Source organism: Moschus berezovskii, chromosome 1 (assembly GCF_049115385.1).
Source record: "Moschus berezovskii isolate FMDL1 chromosome 1, NW_MosBer_1.0, whole genome shotgun sequence".
NCBI classification, from domain to species: domain Eukaryota; kingdom Metazoa; phylum Chordata; class Mammalia; order Artiodactyla; family Moschidae; genus Moschus; species Moschus berezovskii.
This window is the reverse complement of record NC_142460.1, coordinates 105,771,524-105,790,091: the sequence shown is the minus strand read 5'-3', so window position 1 is coordinate 105,790,091 and position 18,568 is coordinate 105,771,524. Positions and strand designations below refer to the sequence as shown.

The 18,568-nt window shown below is 38.0% G+C and overlaps 1 protein-coding gene across 7 annotated transcripts in view; it reads right to left on the bottom strand.

Moving 5' to 3' along the window:
- Positions 1–18,568, bottom strand: part of MCF2L2 (MCF.2 cell line derived transforming sequence-like 2) — a 299,932-nt gene that overhangs the window by 192,722 nt on the left and 88,642 nt on the right. For all 7 annotated transcript variants that reach the window (XM_055409620.2, XM_055409628.2, XM_055409637.2 and 4 more), the window contains exons 4-5: positions 6,938–7,028; positions 4,157–4,276 (exon numbers count right to left, since the gene is read on the bottom strand). In XM_055409620.2, coding sequence (XP_055265595.2) covers positions 4,157–4,276; positions 6,938–7,028 — 211 coding nt within the window. The remainder of the gene's footprint in view (positions 1–4,156; positions 4,277–6,937; positions 7,029–18,568) is intronic.

Genomic DNA, 18,568 nt, shown 5'->3' with positions numbered 1-18,568 from the left:
GGCATTATTTACAATAGCCAAGACATGTATGCAATTGAAATATCTATCAGTAGATGAATGGATAAAGAATATGCAGCACATTTATACTATAGAATATTACTCATAGAAAGAATAAAATCTTGCCAATTGTGACAACACAGATGGACCTAGGCAGCATTATGCTAAGTGAAATAGGAAAGGAATATACTGTATGATTTCACTTACATGTGGGATCTAAACAAAACAAATGTGCAAACATTAACAACACAGAAACAGTCACAGAAACAGAGAACTAACAGGTGGTTGCCAGAGGGGAAGCAGGTGGGAGAAGAAAGAAATAGGTGAGGGAGATTAAACGATACAAACTTCCATTTGCAAAATAAATGAGTTATGGATATGAAATGTACAGTGTGGGGAATATAATCAAATACTATGTAATATCTTTGTATGGTGACCTCACTAGACTTATCATCATGGTGATCAGTTTGAAATGCATAGACATATCAAATCACTCTGTTATGTAACAGGAACTAGCACTGTTGTAGATCAATTACACTTCAAAAACAAATAAGCAAATCCATCAGTTCAGTCAGATCAATCCTGGGTGTTCGTTGGAAGGACTGATGCTAAAGCTGAAACTCCAATACTTTGGCCACCTCATGCAACGAGTTGACTCACTGAAAAAGAGCCTGATGCTAGGAGGGATTGGGGGTGGGAGGAGACAGGGACGACAGAGAATGAGATGGCTGGATGGCATCACCGACTCGATGGACATGAATTTGAGTGAACTCTGGGAGTTGGTGATGGACAGGGAGGCCTGGCGTGCTGTGATTCATGGGGTCGCAAAGAGTCGGACACGACTGAGCGACTGAACTTAGAAAAAGACAAAATTGTGGTTACCAGAAACAGGGGTGAGGGGAGGGAGAATTAGATGAAGGTGGTCAAAAGGTGCAAATTTCCTGTTATAAGATAAAACTAGGACTAGGAATATAATATATAATATGATGAAGATAATTAATACTGCTGTTTGTTATATATGAAAATTGTTGAGAGAGTAAATACTGAGTGCTCATCATAAGAAAAAATCTATTTAAAAAATTTTGTAATCTATATGAGATGATGGATGTTCACTAAACTTATTGTGAAAAATCACTTCATGGTGTACGTAAATCAAATCATTATGCTGTACACTTTAAACTTATACAGTGCTGTTTGTCAGCTGTATCACAATAAAACTGATAGAAACAAACAAATTAAAAGGCAAAATATAAGCTAAAGTTTGAATACATCGAGCTTGGTAACTAGGACTCTGAATTATGTAGTCCAACAGAGTGTGAGAGGAGCTCAGTCTCATTGGAAGGTAAAATGCTAGTCTATGAGGTAAACATTTTGCATTGAGATACATTCCTTCTATATGAGCCCATATTTTGGTGACTATGAGCTTTTTTAAAAGGGTAAAATTAAAAGTATATTGATGTGGAGAAGACTCCTGAAAGTCCCTTGGACAACAAGGAGATCAAACCAGTCAATCTTAAGGGAAATCAACCCTGAACAGTCATTGGAAGGATTGATGCTGAAACTGAAGCTCCAATATTTTGGTCATCTGATGCAAATAACTGACTCGTTGGAGAAGTCCCTGATTCTGGGAAAGATTGAGGGCAGACGGAGAAGAGGGCATTAGAGGATGAGATGGCTGGATGACATTACAAATGCAATGGACATGAACTTGGGCAAACTTCAGGAGATGGTGAGGGACAGGAAGACTTGGCGTGCTGCCAAGTTCATGGGGTCACAAAGAGCTGGACATGACTGGGCGACTGAACAACATATTGGTAGGGAATCAATATACACCATCACAAATGGAAGCAGTTAAAGACAGTATCAAGATGAAGCAGACATTCATTCTCTCCTTAGTGTCAGTGTACCACATGAAAAGAAAGGCATAAACCACAAACGTGTCTGCCAATATATTATCACTTGCAGAGGTGTGTTTTATATACACCAGGGCAAGATGCATGATGTTTGTCAAATGTTCAGTTCAAAGTCCAAACCTTTTGAGTTACAAGAAGCAATTGTCTAGTCATCAACTCTGAAGGGGAAGAAAGCTTATGAGGATCATGGCAAGTTTATTAACTTCTTGTAAGGACTCATCCCTTCTCTAATATTAATTGTCACTCAATTCAGGAAAGCAGAATTTAAAAAACCCATGGCTCACATTTCCCTTAAACACCCAAATATTTTAAAATAAGTATTTACAATAGAATGGAAAATTTGTTTTGATTCTGGTTAATACCAACATACAGGGAGATAGTTTGGTTATTAATACAAAATGGAACTATTAACAGAGGGAAAATATGAATGGAAAAGAGAAAAATTCCTTGTTTGAGATGATCAGTTTTCACTAAGAAGAGCCACATATTTTCTCAGAGCAATTTAAATTAAAGTCGGAGTGTTTTGGGGTTTATTTTAAACAGACAATATATGTAGGTGGTAACAAATTTAAATAGGAAAAGACTCTATAGTAATAGAAAAACAGTCTTCTTTTCACCCCTTCCCATAGACCTCCAGCTCTATATCCCAACCACTTTCCTCAAAAGTTCCCTTAGGCCTCCTTCAGGTGTCCACTATCTCCACCACTAACAGCAGCCACTGTTTTAATTTTCTATCACCATAGCTTAGTTTTACCTCTTCTTGAAATTTATGTAAAAAGAACCACAGGGTATACAATGTCTAGCTTCTTTCTTTCAAGAGAGAGAGATAAGATATTTCTGAGATAAAACCACATTATTACATGCTTAGTACTTCATTCCTGTTTGTTGCATAATGTTTTTCTTTTATATTATTTTGCCACAATTTCTTTATCTATTCATCTATTATTGGGTATGTGTTTTCATTTCTCTTGGGTGGATCATGGGGCAGGTGTATGTTTAACTTTACAAGAAACTGCCAACTGTTTCCACCATGGTTGTGCCACACCTTACCAATTTTGATGGCTGTAAAGTATTTAATTGCTTGGGTAGACCATAATTTATTTGACCAGCCCCTTGTTGTTAGGCGTTATGTTTCTTCCAACCATTTACCATCACAATTTGGTAATGAATATCATTATATATACAGTTTTACGTACACGTGTGATGTATCTGCAGAATAACTCACAGGTAGGTCAGCAAGTGTGTACATTTTAATTTTTGATAAATACTGTCAATTAGTCTTCATATTAGTCACTACCAACTTCAATCCAATCAACAAAGTCTGAAATGATGGTGTGCCCCATATCTCTGCCAAAATTAGAGGTAAAATTTTTAATCTTGTCATTTTAGTTAGTTTTCTTTGTTTTGCATGGGCTTCCCTGATAACTCAGTTGGTAAAGAATCTGCCTGCAATGCAGGAGATCCCTGTTCAACTCCTGGGTTGGGAAGATCCCGTGGAGAAGGGATAGGCTACCCACCCCAGTATTCTTGTGCTTCCCTTGTGGCTCAGCTGGTAAAGAATCCACCTGCAATTTGGGAGACCTGGGTTTGATCCCTGGGTTGGGAAGATCCCCTGGAGAAGAGCAAGGCCACCCACTCCAGTATTCTGGCCTTGAGAATTCCATGGACTGTATAGTCCATAGGATCACAGAGTTGGACACAACTGAGTGACTTTCACTTTCACTTGTATGCATATCACAAGGTTGGTTTTAATTTTTACTCACAGTTACCTATATTTTTCACCCCCATATTTTAGATCCTTATTTTCCTTTACTCATACTATTACAATTTCTCTTCCTTTTTCAATCTCTTTGTACAGTCTTGGATACCATCTTTTACATAATACCTCTGGATTTATATAATTCCAGTACTCCTTTAACCAAGTCACTACCCAACTCAAAAACCTTCACTGGACCCCCATTGCTCACTTAATTAAATCGAGACCCTCTGTCCTTACACTTAAGACATATTCCATGTGCCTTACCTTTTCATTCAAAAGATTATCCTATACGTAATTCCAACAAGAATGGGGCTTCCCCATGGACCTCACATAAAGTGTGTACTTCCTGCTTCCATGTCCTTACACATGCCATTCCCTCTGCCTAGAATGCCCTCCTCTTTCTCTACCTTCCTTAGAAACAAGCTCATGTGCTATCTTCTTCTCATGACCTAAACAAATGCAGACAAGACAAAAAGGTCATGCTTACCGGCACTTTCATTTTAAATTCATCTCTATAGTACTTAATGCCAATGTCAGTGAATGTTCTCTGGATAAAGCGAGATGGACGAAGAATGAATATGAGCTGCAAGTTTCCTGGAAATGCTACCTGGAAGGATCATAAAAAGTATCAACGCAAATGTCACATCAATCAGTCTCCTCTTGCCCAAGATTATAGATGACAAAGTTAAAGTGGACACCCTGGATGCCAAAGAATTAGAATATATTTCACAGCTGAAAGAGATCTTACTGCTCATATCATCCAAACCCCTCCTTAAAAACCAAATTAACCAAACAAAAAATTTTTTCTGATTAAAAAAATAATTTATACTCTTTATAGAAAAATTCAGAAATTTATAATAAAATATACATTAGAATAAGAAAAACACCCATGATTTCATAGCCATTCTTAATATTGCATTCTAATTTTTTTGTTGTTTAGTTACTACATTATGTCTGACTCTTTGTGACCCCATGGACTGTAGCATACCAGGCTTCCCTGTCCTTCACTTCTAGGCTATTTTCTTGGCTTAAATATCTTTATCATAAACTCAAACTGTAGAAATATTTTGCAATCTGCCTTTTAATTTAGTACTCTACCATGAGCTTTTATTCCTGATATTAAAAATTCTTTGGAATATTTTTATGGGTGTGCAATTTATTTAAACAATCCCTTATTGTTAGTGATTTAGACTCCTCCATACTTTTACTATCATAAATAACAGTAAAATGAAATCTTTACACATTCTGGAACATTCTTATAGCTTCCTAGAAGAATTACTGAGTCAAAGATTTAGTATTTTAAGGGTTCTTAAGCCATCTTATTCTGAGAAGGCAATGGCATCCCACTCCAGTACTCTTGCCTGGAAAATCCCATGGACGGAGGAGCCTGGTAGGCTGCAGTCCATGGGGTTGCTAAGAGTTGGACATGACTGAGCGACTTCACTTTCACTTTTCACTTTCATGCATTGGAGAAGGAAATGGCAACCCACTCCAGTATTCTTGCCTGGAGAATCCCAGGGACGGGGGAGCCTGGTGGGCTGCTGTCTATGGGGTCGCACAGAGTCGGACATGACTGAAGCGACTTAGCAGCAGCAGCAGCAAACCATCTTATTGCTAAGTTGCTTTCAAGAAGCATTGCCCTCCTCTTGAGGTAAGGTCCTGAGTAATGAGAAAACAGGTTCATTTAACAACTTAGTGGCAAAATTGGGAATCCAAGTTTCCCATTGCTCATGGCTTTCCATTCTTTCAGGAGTTCTCAAAAACAACCTCCTGAAGTGTTTATTAAAAAATAACCTGGTTTTTTTTTTTCTTTTTTTAATTTTATTTATTTATGTATTTTTTTGCATTACAATAGTTTAATATGAACAATCAGAACTAATTAACAGTATAACAATATTTTACAACTGAAATAATTAAAATAAACTATAAAATTACTACATAAAACAGGTCTGATCTAGCTTATTTACTTTCTATAATCTCTTCAGTGCTGCAAAACCATTTATTTCTTTTTTTTTTTTCATGTTTTAATAAACACTTCGTCTTTTTGTATTGCATTTTTTTATCACAATAATAGAAATATAACATCATATATCACTGTAAAACACATTTCCACATAAATGCTGATAAGCACAAAATATTTTTCATCATTTACATTTTAACTGTAATAATATATGGCAGAATTAAAGCTGCATCCATCATGTGTCTAACTCACCTTGCACCCTGGAATATTCTGACTCATTAGGACTGGGATAAAGTCCAGATATCTGTATCTTTAACAAGCACATGAAGAGATTCTGACTTGTAGTCATATTTTTGATCCCAGCACTACAGCACCTTTTACACATAAAGGCGATCAGTGTCATTCTTAGACAAATTGGACTCAAGTATTTGATGATTCAAGTATTATCTATGAACCCTGGGAAACCAGAACTCTCTAGAGGCCAGACCTTTTGAAGGGTCATGGGCACTGTCAACTGTCTGTGGCTGAGTTCATGTAGCTGAGTCCTTGGTCTGAGGTCCCTACAGGGAAAGGATGCATACACTTGCTGGAAGGGAATAAATAGGGGTAAAAATCAGACTAATAAGATGGAAAAGGAAAACAATCCAAGGTTGTGCAATTTAATGCTAAAAGCAAGCTCATGTCATATACTGTCTGGTTTTGCTAGTGTCTTTTGAATTTGTGAAAAAATAATTTGAACACTAAAAATGAAGACTGTCGTAAAATTAAGTGATCCCTAAAGCAAACCTTAAAATGAGGATTTGGGTCTCAAGAGTTTACTAAAGAGGTGACCTCAGGAAACACAGTTAGGAGTATGGGGCAATGGTGAGACAGGATGGCTAGAGAGCCAGTGTATCAATGAGGGGAACTGCTATGGGCAAGAAGGGCTGGGTCTTCTGAAACTCTGTGTGGAATATACCTCAGAACTACCCCACTGAGGGGTGCAAATGCTGGGGTGTTTGTCCACTAATGCCCATAACGCAGTAGTTGCAGGTCACTCCTAGAGCATTAGCTTCCCAGCACTCTCTACCTGCTCCTCTCCAGTGACCAGAAAGGTCAATGAGGTAGACAGACTCACGCTCAGGAATGGTCTGCAACTGACCTTAGGGCAGCAGAGAGGCTATATGGACGTGACACAACAGCCTCTGCTACAAAGACCTTCCCAAACTTGGCATAAAACAACTGCTACTTCCTGGTGACTTTGATGTGAAATAGTTGAATACATAGTTTAAATTATCTTTATAATAAAATATAAAAAGAAATATTTACAGCTATTCGTGTCAAGGATGCTTTTATGGAGCTCCACTTGTCCCTTCGTCTGTCGATAACAATGACGAACCCGATGCTGGCAGCCTCCACGCTGCAAAAAAGGGTGGTCAGTATCAGAGACAGTGAAACACATGGATTCTGTTGGGCTCCCTCAGCAGAATGATTCCACTGCTTCTGTGTCACTCCAGGCTTGCTGTGTAAACACCCTGCAGGGCATGAGGAGATAACCAGGTCTGACTTCCCCAAGAAAGGAACCGGCTTCCTCTCCTCATCTCACCTGGCAGCCTTCACAAGGCAGAAATATTTCATGTCTCAAACCCTCTCAAGGGCTCTATTTCTGGCTGGCAAATGTATGAAACCCTCAACAAGCAGAAGGATTCATGTAAGTTGAGCACCACGTGTCCCAGTGTAGACAGAGGACCTTGAGGTCGAGCTCTGCTATCTTTCCACTCCTAAGACTGACGCTCATGGAGCTATCAACATGCTTCCCTAGAAGTCAGTTCCCTAGATGTTCGGAAATAACACACATCAACGGGAAAAACAGCTCCTTTCCAGCACCTGGTCATAAATGGCCAAAAAACCGTAAGTACAAGGAGATATCAGCTTCATTAAGAACAAAAAAAGCTGTTTGGTCCCCTCTGAAGTCACCACAAAATTCTCACAAAATTTTCAAAAACTAAAATCCTAAAAGGGAAAACATTTTTCTTCTCTCTCTTTGGGAAGAAATTATGGGAGGAAAGAACAAGAGCTTTGGAACCTGGTTCAAATCCTAGTGCTGCCACTTTACTAGCACTGAGACTTGGGGGCAATCACCTAACCTCTCTATCCCTATCCCCTTATCTGTAAAATGAGAAAGTGAAGCTGAAAGTGACTCAGTCATGTCCGGCTCTGCAACCCCACGAACTATACAGTCCATGGACTTCTCCAGGCCAGAATACTAGAGTGGGCAGCCCTTCCCTTCTCCAGGGGATCTTTGCAACCCAGGGATTGAACTCAGGTCTCCTGTATTGCAGGCAGATTTTTCACCAGCTGAGCCACCAGGGAAGCCTGAACAATACCAATCATGAAGTAGTTACAAGCACAAATTCTGAAATAAGAATGTTGAAATTTGAAACATGAATTTATATATTTGTGTGTATATGTAAAATTTTCAAATCAGAAAGTGCGAATCTTTGGAGAGACACTTTAAGATCATACCAATAGCCAAAAAATCACCAGGGATATAGATTTGACTTTGAAGAGTTCAGCATCTGTTCTTTTCAAACGTACATAGGACATTTATTAAATAGTCCATTATTCATTATCCCAGGTCACAAAGCAAAATTCAACAAATTTTAAATAATTGCAATCATACAGGTTGTACTTCTGATCACCATGAAATTAAATTGGAACTCTATTATTTTATTTTCAACTCCCTCCCTCCCTCTTCCTTCCTTCCTTTCTTTTTCTTTCTTTCTTTAAAATCTCCTTCCTTATCTTTTCTTTGGATTTAATTGCCAGTGTATTTTAACTTCTTAAGGTACAAAATTATATTGCTGATTTTAAACATTTCTTCTCTATTGTTATAAGTACTTAAAGCTCAGTCATAACTGACTCCTTGTGACCCCCTGGACTATAGCCAACCAGGTTCCTCTGTTCATGGGATTTTCCAGGTAAAAATATTGGAGTGGGTTGCCATTTCCTTCTGCAGGGAATCTTCCTGACCCAGGGACTGAACCCATATGTCCTGCATTGGTAGGCAAATTCTTTACCACTGAGCCACCAGGTAGCCATTTAAAGCTATAATTCCCTCTTAAACACTGCTTTGTGAGAGTTGGACCATAAAGAAAGCTGAGCGCCGAAGAATTGATGCTTTTGAACTGTGGTGTTGGAGAAGACTCTTGAAAGTCCCTTGGACTGCAAGGAGATAAAACCAGTCAATCCTAAAGGAAAGCAGTCTTGAATATTTATTGGAAGAACTGATGCTGATGCTGAAGCTTAAGCTCCAATACTTTGGCCACCTGATGCAAAGAACTGACTCATTGGGAAAGATCCTGATGCTGGGAAAGACTGAAGGATGGAGGAGAATGGGACGACAGAGGATGAGATGGTTGGATGGCATCACCAACTCAATGGACATGAGTTTGAGTAAGCTCCCAGAATTGGTGATGGACAGGGAAGCCTGGCATGATGCAGTCCATGGGGTCGCAAAGAGCTGGACACAACTGAACTGAACTGAAACACTGCTTAAGCTACATCACATAAATGTTGATATACTCTTTTCATTATTGTTCAGCTAAAAATGCTTTCTAGTTTCCTTAATGATTTCTTCTTTAGTTTATGGATTGCTTATAGAGGTGGTTGCTTGGCTTCCAAATATTTTTTAATTTTTTCCAGTCAACTTGGGGAAGAGAAGGAGTAGGAATGCAGATATCAATAGAAAAGAAACCTTCTTTTCAGGAGGAAACCTTCCCAGTTGTTACATAGTGTATAGACAGGTATATATTCATCAAGCTATACAGTTGACGTGTATACTTTATTTAAATTATAACTCAGCTTAAAAACCCAAGGGATTAAATAAATTTAAGTTGTGAAAAAGGAAAAATATTATATAACTTTAAAAAAAAAGACCAAACTTAGTGAGTGCACAATAGGTATCAGGCACTGATCAAAGGGCATACAACCATGACCAAAACCATTCTGTAGTACAGCAAAAACAAATAACTGTAACGTGTTATTAACAAATTAATAACATTAATAACAACAATAATCTTAAACATTAATAGCTACATGTATCTTGAGTTCCTGTCAGTTGTCAGGCATCTTTATGTTTTATCTCACTTCATCTTATGAAATAGATATTATTATCTCCATTTTACAGATGAGGAAATAAAGGCTGATAGAAATAAAATAACTTACCTGACATCACACTAGCAAAACTAGATTTCAAAGTCAGAGCTCTCTGATAGCAGTGCTTATGCTCTTAACCCCATCCCATGGCACCCCTTTAGTTTTTTCTTATAGCAAATCTGCTTGTATCTTCTGGCAGTTTTATTTTGTATATTTTGCTGTTACTAGTGTTTCCTATGTCTTTTCTTTTTCCTTTAAAACAAAAAATTATTCAATTTAATGCTCCAAGGGTTGAAGTGGAGCTTCAACCACTTCTTTAAGTGAGGTGGAACTGGGAGAGGCTCAGTAAATATAATATAGTACATAAACACAGGATGTTCTTTGATCTATGAAATAAACAGCTTCCCGCCTACCCTCCCCGTGGCTTTCCCAGCCAGGTTGAGGGTAAATGCTCCTCAGTTCCCTGCACACCAAAGCCCAAGACCAGAGAATCTTGGGTAAAGAGGGTGGGATCTGCTGGGAAGATAAAGAACAGCGTCTTCTGACACAATTGTGTACAGGCCATAGTTCAGAAATAAGAGTTAATGAATCATGATAACAGTTTTGAATATAATCCCTCACTTAGAGAATGCATTCTAAACAACATGAAAATTGTATCAGCTACTGAGGGGATTATTTTTCTACCCATCTGGTTCAACAAAAGAATCAAAACCTCCACTAAACCAAATGCACAAGAAATGGGGTTTCTAGACCATGTATCTCTTTAGGTAACACTTGGCTGTTTTAATCCCTATTGTTCTTGTTAACACTAAGATCCTATGATAGGTTAGCTGCACAAATACTATTTAATATAATCCTCACAACCACCTTCACAGTCAGGTTGGTGATAATATTTCCACTTTATACATGAGGAAAATAATCCTCAAAATGGTTAAAATTATAATAACTTGTCCAAAGTCATACATTATATGCAGAGTTAAGATTCAAATCTTATGAATTCAAGAGCAACACTCAAGTCACAAAGTTCATACTCTCTTGGTATAGAAAATATTTTGATACTATATTCCTTCATTTCCAATCTTAGTAACTCTTCTGTAAAAAATATAATTGAATTTTTGATGTGTCAAAATTTTGAATATGATTAAGTATAATATTGGGTTGACCAAAAAGTTCATTTGGGTGTTTCCCTAACATCTTACAGAAACCCGAAAGAACTCTTTGGCCAACCCAATACACAAGTGTAAGAGACTGAGGTAAATGTTTTCTGACCCCAAAATACCAGACCAGTTTTGTGGTTGATATAGCACATAGTTTCATAATTAAGCTCTAATATTAATATATTTTCTATTGCCTTTTTCAGTAAGCTTGGTTTGTTGTTCAGTTGCTAAATTGTGTCCAGCTCTTTGTAACCTCGTGGACTGAAGCAGAAACACCCCAGGCTCTTCTGTCCTCCACTATCTCCTAGGTATAGAAAATATTTAGCTAACTGAAATTATACAACATTGCCATAAGAATGAGTCAAATGTAGAGTAATCAACCATCCTGGTTTGTCCAAAATACCCTCCCCAACATGGGTGGGCATCATTTAACCCACTGAGGACCTGAATAGAAAAAAAAATTGAAGGACGATAGGATTCATGCTCTCTCTCAATCTGACTGTTGAGATGGGACATTGATATGCCTTCAGTGATTCTGACTCTCAGGCCTTCAAGCTCAGACTAGAATCCACAAAACTGGCTCTCTGATTTTTAGGCCTTCAAACTGTACCACTGGCCTTCCTGTGTCTCCTTCTGAGCCTCCATAATTGTATAAGCCAGTGCCTTATAATAAATACCGACACCTACATATCAGGGTTCCTAGAGAAATGTAACCAATAACATATATATATATATATACACACACATATACACACACACATATTTATAAAGAGATTTATTACGGAATTGGCTCAGGTAGTTATAGTGACCAAAAAGTTTCTTGATCTGTCATCTGCAAGCTAAAGAACCAGAAATACTGGTGGTATAACTCAATCCAAGTCCAAGGCCACAGAATGGAGGAGCTGATGATTTAAAGCCTGATCTGAGTCTGAAAGCACAAAATCCAGGAGCACTGATGTCCAGGGGTAAGAGAAGATGATGTCCAAGCTCAAGTAGAGAGAGAATTCACCCTTACTCTGCCTTTTCGTTCTGTTCAGGCATTGAATGGACTGGGTGATGCCCGCTCACACTGGGGAGGGCAATCTACTCTACTCAGGTTATAAATTCAAATGTTAATCTCTTATAGAAGTATCTTCATAGACACATCTGAAAATAACGTTTTGCCAGCTGAATAGGCATCCCTTACCCCAGCCAAGTAAATACACTAAATTAACCATAATATGTATGCCGATACCCTTGGTTCTATTTCTCTGAGGAACTCTGATTAATACATACAGAGATTCAAAAGAAGAGGCAATGGAAATAAAATATTTTTCTATAAAAGTACACCCTAAGTGCAAAAATACTGAAAAGAGAGTCCGGTACATCAGGGCACTGACTAGAGAAGGACTCAAAGAGACAGGGTTGGAAAGACAAAGCTCTGGGAGAGAAAAAGAAATGAAAAGAGAGGTGGTGACTGTGGTAAAGGCAAAAAGAAGCAAGAGGTAAAATTTAGCATCCTACGTGACAAAAAAATAAATTTAGGATACACACACTTTTCCTTAACTTCCAAAAAAGTGTTTTAAGTTTATTAATAAAAGAAACTATATTTAGAAACTATATATAACTGGTGTTCTTAACTAGGAATCTTATAAACTACCCTAAACCACCAAACTTGTTTACTAATTGCAAAGATGCAAGCAATATTCCTACAAAAAAGCTAATATAAAGGGGGAAAAATATGAATCAAAACTTTTTAGCTTTAAGAGAATAAGAAGACAAGCCACAAACTGGAAGAAAAAATTTACAAAAGGTATATCTGATAAAGAACCAGTATACAATAAGAAAACAAACAATCCAATTAAAAACTGGGCAAAAAAACAAAACAGATATTGAACAAAAGAATATATGCAGATGGAAAATGAGCATATGAAAAGATGTTTGACAATATATGTCATTCAGTTCAGTTCAGTTCAGTCTCTCAGTCATGTCCGACTCTTTGCTACCCCATGAATCACAGCACGCCAGGCCTCCCTGTCCATCACCAACTCCCGGAGTTCACTCAAACTCATGTCCATCGAGTTGGTGATGCCATCCAGCCATCTCATTCTCTGTCGTCCCCGTCTCCTCCTGCCCCCAACCCCTCCCAGCATCAGAGTCTTTTCCAGTGAGTCATCTCGTCACATGAGGTGGCCAAAGTATTAGAGTTTCAGCTTCAGCATTAGTCCTTCCAATGAACAACCAGGATTGATCTCCTTTAGAATGGACTAGGTGGATCTCCTTGCAGTCCAAGGGACTCTCAAGAGTCTTCTCCAGCACCACAGTTCAAAAGCATCAATTCTTCGGCGATCAGCTTTCTTCACAGTCCAACTCTCACATGCATGCATGACCACGGGAAAAACCATAGCCTTGACTAGGCGGACCTTAGGAAACTGCAAATTAAAACAATAACATTCCACTATACATCCATTATAACGGCCAAAATCCTAAACACTGACAATACCAAATTTTGGCAAGGATGTGGAGGAATAGGAACTCTTACTCATTTCTGGTGGGTATTCAAAATGGTACAACCACTTTGAAATATAGTCTGGCAGTTTCTTACAAAACTAAGCATACTCATATCATGTAATTCAACAAGTGTAACTACCTGGTGTTTACCTAAGTGAGTTGAACACTGCTGCTGCTGCTGCTGCTGCTAAGTCACTTCAGTCGTGTCCGACTGTGTGATCCCATAGATGGAAGCCCATCAGGCTCCCCCTTCCCTGGGATTCTCCAGGCAAGAACACTGGAGTGGGTTGCCATTTCCTTCTCCAATGTGTGAAAGTGAAAAGTGAAAGTGAAGTCGCTCAGTCGTGTCCGACCCTTAGCGACCCCATGGACTGCAGCCTACCAGGCTCCTCCATCCATGGGATTTTCTAGGCAAGAGTACTGGAGTGGCTTGCCATTGCCTTCTCCGGAGTTGAACACTATGTCCACATAATAACTCAAACATGGATGTTTACATTAATAGAAAAGAAAGAAAGTGAAGTCACTTAGTTGTGTCTGACTCTTTGTGACCCTGTGGGCTGTAGCCTACCAGGCTCATCCGTCCATGGAATTTTCCAGGCAAGAGTACTGGAGTGGGTTGCCATTTCCGTCTCCAGGGATCTTCCCAATCCAGGAATTGAACCCGGGTCTCCCACACTGCAGGCAGTAAGCTAATCTCTGTTTTAGTTTCCTCTAAGAACTTTAGTCTGTTTAAACTTTATATTTTTAATGAGGTCAATTTTGGTAAACTGTGTTCTGCCAGGAAATACCTATTTTTGTCTTGGTTTTCAGGTTTCTCTAAATAGAGGTATGCAAAGTAATTTTTAAAACTTAAATTTTATTGGGTTCCAGTGCTCATTTTTCTGTTTGCTATTTCTTAGTTTGTATACCTGTGCTTTGTGCATTTCTTCAGTCCATAGTCCTACCATCTGAGCCACCAGGGAAGCCCATTAATAGAAGCTTTATTCATAATTGCCAAAACTTGGAAGCAAACAAGATATCCTTCAGAAGGTGAATGGATAAAGTATAGTATATCCAGACAGTAAATTATTACTCAAAATAAATGAGCTATCAAGTCATGGAAAGACATGAAGGAAACAAATGCATATTACGAAAGGAAAGAAGCCAATCTGAAAAGGTTACATACTGTAGGATTACAACTAGATAACATTCTGCACAATGCAAAACTATGGAAATAGTAAAAAAAACTCAATAGTTGCTAGGGGTTGAGGGGTGGGAGTATAGGACAGATGAATAATAGGTGTAGCACAGAGGGCTTTTAGGTCAGTGAAACTAATCTGTATGCCGCTATAATGGTGGATATAGGTCATCGTGTGTGTGTGTGTGTGTGTGTGTGTGTGTGTTAGTCACTCAGTCGTGTCTGACTCTTTGTGACCCCATGGATTGTAGCCTGCCAGGCTCCTCTGTCCATGAGATTCTCCAGGCAAGAGTACTGGAGTGGGTTGCCATTTCCTTCTCCAACAGGTCATCATGCACTTGTTCAAATCCTAAGTATGTATAATACCAAGACTTAATCCTAAAATAAACTATGAATTCTGGGGGTTGTTTTCAACTCAAATGAAAAAAAAATAAAGCAAGCCAAAAGAAATCACAAGGAAGAAAATATTAGAGATAAAGCAGAATGAATAAAGTAGAAGACAGACAAGCCAAGCCAACAGATCTGATTAAAAAATCAGAATCTCATTTTTTTTTAATTAACAAAATAAGACACTAGCATGCTTAATCAAGGAGGGGAGAAATGGACAAAGCACAGGTATACAAACTAAGAAATAGCAAACAGAAAAATAAGCACTGAAACCCAAGAAAATTTAAGTTTTAGAAATTACTTTGCATACCTCCATTTAGAGAAACTTGAAAACCAAGACAAAAATAGGTTCTTTCCTGGGAAAATACAGTTTACCAAAATTGACCTCATTAAAAATATAAAAGTTTAAACAGACTAAAGTCCATAGAGGAAACAGAGACAGTTATCAAGGCCCAAATTCACAGGGGAATTTCACAGGGGAATTCAAATCATCAATGGCTATAAAGTTCCAACCCCACAAGAATAGTTTCTGAGCCTAAAAACTGAAAGAGAACTTCAAAATGCTATTTATGAAGCAAATATGACATTGATATCTATACTTAATTCAGTAGCAAAATAAAATGACCATTTAATGGATATAATTGTAGAGCTACTAGCAACAAACATAAAATAATTAGGAATAAACTTAACAATAATATAAAAACTATGTAGGGAAAATTTCAAACACTGCCAAAAGACACAAAAGTGGATTTTAACAAATAGAAAGACTTTTCTTCTTCTTGATAGGATGATTTTAACACCATAGATATGTGACTTGTTCCTGAGTAAATTTATAAAGTTAACAGTCTCAATGAAAAGGCCAAAGAGTTTTCTTTTTTCTTTTTCTAAAAATGGAGGTATACAAATAGAAAACAAGAAAGAACAGTAGAAAAACATGAAAAAAGTAAGTAAAGCTTAAAGACCCAGTAGAGGAGGGGGAATTAATCCTAGCAAATATTAAACATACTTAACTCCTCTTAGGGCTTCCAGGTGGCTCAGTGGTAAAAAAAAAAAAAAAAAAAATCTGCCTGCTAATGCAGGAGAGGTGGGTTCGAATCTTGGGTTGGAAAGAGCCCCTGGAGAAGGAAATGGTAACCCATTCCAGTATTCCTGCCTGGAGAATTCCATGGACAGAGGAGCCTGGCAGGTTGCAGTCCATAGAGTCGCAGAGTCGGACACAACTGAGTGAATTTCACTTTTCACATACTTATATGATATATAGAATATATACATAATTAAAAGACGCTTGCTCCTTGGAAGGAAAGTTGTTACCAACTTTGATAGTATATTAAAAAGCAGAGATATTACTTTGCCAACCAAGGTCCGTCTAGTCAAGGCAATGGTTTTTCCCGTGGTCATGTATGGATGTGAGAGTTGGACTGTGAAGAAAGCTGATCGCCGAAGAATGGATGCTTTTGAACTGTGGTGCTGGAGAAGACTCTTGAGAGTCCCTTGGACTGCAAGGAGATCCAACCAGTCCATTCTAAAGGAGATCAGTCCTGGATGTTCATTGGAGGGACTGATGCTAAAGCTGAAACTGCAATACTTTGGCCACCCCATGCGACGAGTTGACTCACTGGAAAAGACTCTGATGCTGGGAAAGGTTGGGGGCGGGAGGAGAAGGGGACGACCGAGAATGAGATGGCTGGATGGCATCACTGACTCTGTGGACATGAGTTTGAGTGAACTCCGGGAGTTGGTGATGGACAGGGAGGCCTGGCGTGCTGTGATTCATGGGGTCGCGGAGAGTCGGACATGACTGAGCGACTGATCTGATCTGATCTGATCTGAAAGTGATAAAGAAATTAAAAATACAAAAGAAAAATTAAAGACACAGAAAAGAAACTCAGAAGATGCATTTTCTCTCTAATTTGAGTTTCAGAAGCAGAGTTGTAGGAAAGAAATAAGCAGAGATAGCAGGAAAAAAATTCTAAGCCTAAGAGAGACTTGAATCTTCCATTCAAAGACACAGCAGTATGAAAGAAAATGTTTGAAATTTCAAACCTGCAAAACATAAAGAAAAAGCCCCAAAGCTTCTTATGCAAAGAGACAAGCAGCTGACCTATGAAGGGATGACAGTCAGATCCTGTGACAAGGATCAACTTTGTTATCAGTAATACTGAAGGCTAAAAATCAATGGATCAATGCTATTTTACAAAGAAAGAAAAAAACTCCATGCTCAGACAGATTGCCAATCAACTGTGAGATCAAAATGAGCCATTTTCTGACATTCAAGATGTAAAACTCACCATACACACTTTCTAAAAAAAGAAATAACTTGAAAGTTATTTAATGAAAATGAAATCCCAAAATGAAGATTTATCTCTTTATCTCTTCCCGAGATAAAAAAAAAATCCCAGGTTGACAACTTGCAGCAGGTTTACACATCAACCAGCCTATATTATGAATAGCTCAGAGAGGCTCAAAAGAATATCTCCAAGAAGAAAATGTATGCACTAGACAAATTCTATGATAAAGAATCTATGAGATGTTAACAGTATAATAAAGATACAAGCCATGCTATAAACAAGAAAAAAAGAAAGGCAATTAAAAATGCTAGGGGAAAAGGTACATAAAAAGTCATTGTCCAAGTCTGAAATAAACTAAATTGTGGCATGATTTTGAGCAACCCCTGGAGTATGAGAAAAGAGAACCTATTTTACCATAACATTTGTAGCATTCTCCTTTGAGTGACACAGGTTGAAGGGCCTCTCTCATTCCAGAGGTCCAATCATATTACATATATAAATGCATTCTACTGATTTCTGTTATTTAGGATCAATCTATAATCAAAGAAAAACATTTATAGTAATGTGTAAAATACATTATAATTCTTAGTAATGAAAAGTAGAATATAGGTAGAAGAACTTAAAGGCTGAGAGTAAAGAAAGATGTAAATGCATAGTTGTAAAATCAACAGGTACAATTGGCCCTCCATATCTGTAGGTTCCACATCTGTGGATATGGACAGCTGACTGTACTATGCCACTTTGCATAAGTGATTTGAGCATAGGAGAATTTTGGTATGCTCAAGGTTCTCAGGATCAACCCCCTGTTTGTTTCTGATGTTAGATTGCGTGAATTCTTTGTATATTTTGGATATTAACCCCTTAATAGACATACCATTTGCAAATATCTTCTTCCATTCAGTAAGCAGACTTTTTGTTTTATTGACATTAATATTTTCATTTGCTAGGCAAAAGCCTTTTAGTTTTATATAGACCCAGTTATTTATTTTTGCTTTAGTTCCTCTTGATGAAAGTGAAAGAGGAGAGTGAAAAAGTTGGCTTAAAGCTCAACAGTCAGAAAACTAAGATCATGGCATCCGGTCCCATCACTCCATGGCAAATAGATGGGGAAACAGTGGAAACAGTGGCTGACTTTATTTTGGGGGGCTCCAAAAATCACTGCAGATGAAGACTGCAGCCATGAAATTAAAAGACACTTACTCCTTGGAAGGAAAGTTATGACCAACCTAGATAGCATATTAAAAAGCAGAGACATTACTTTGTCAACAAAGGTCCATCTAGTCAAGGCTATGGTTTTCCCAGT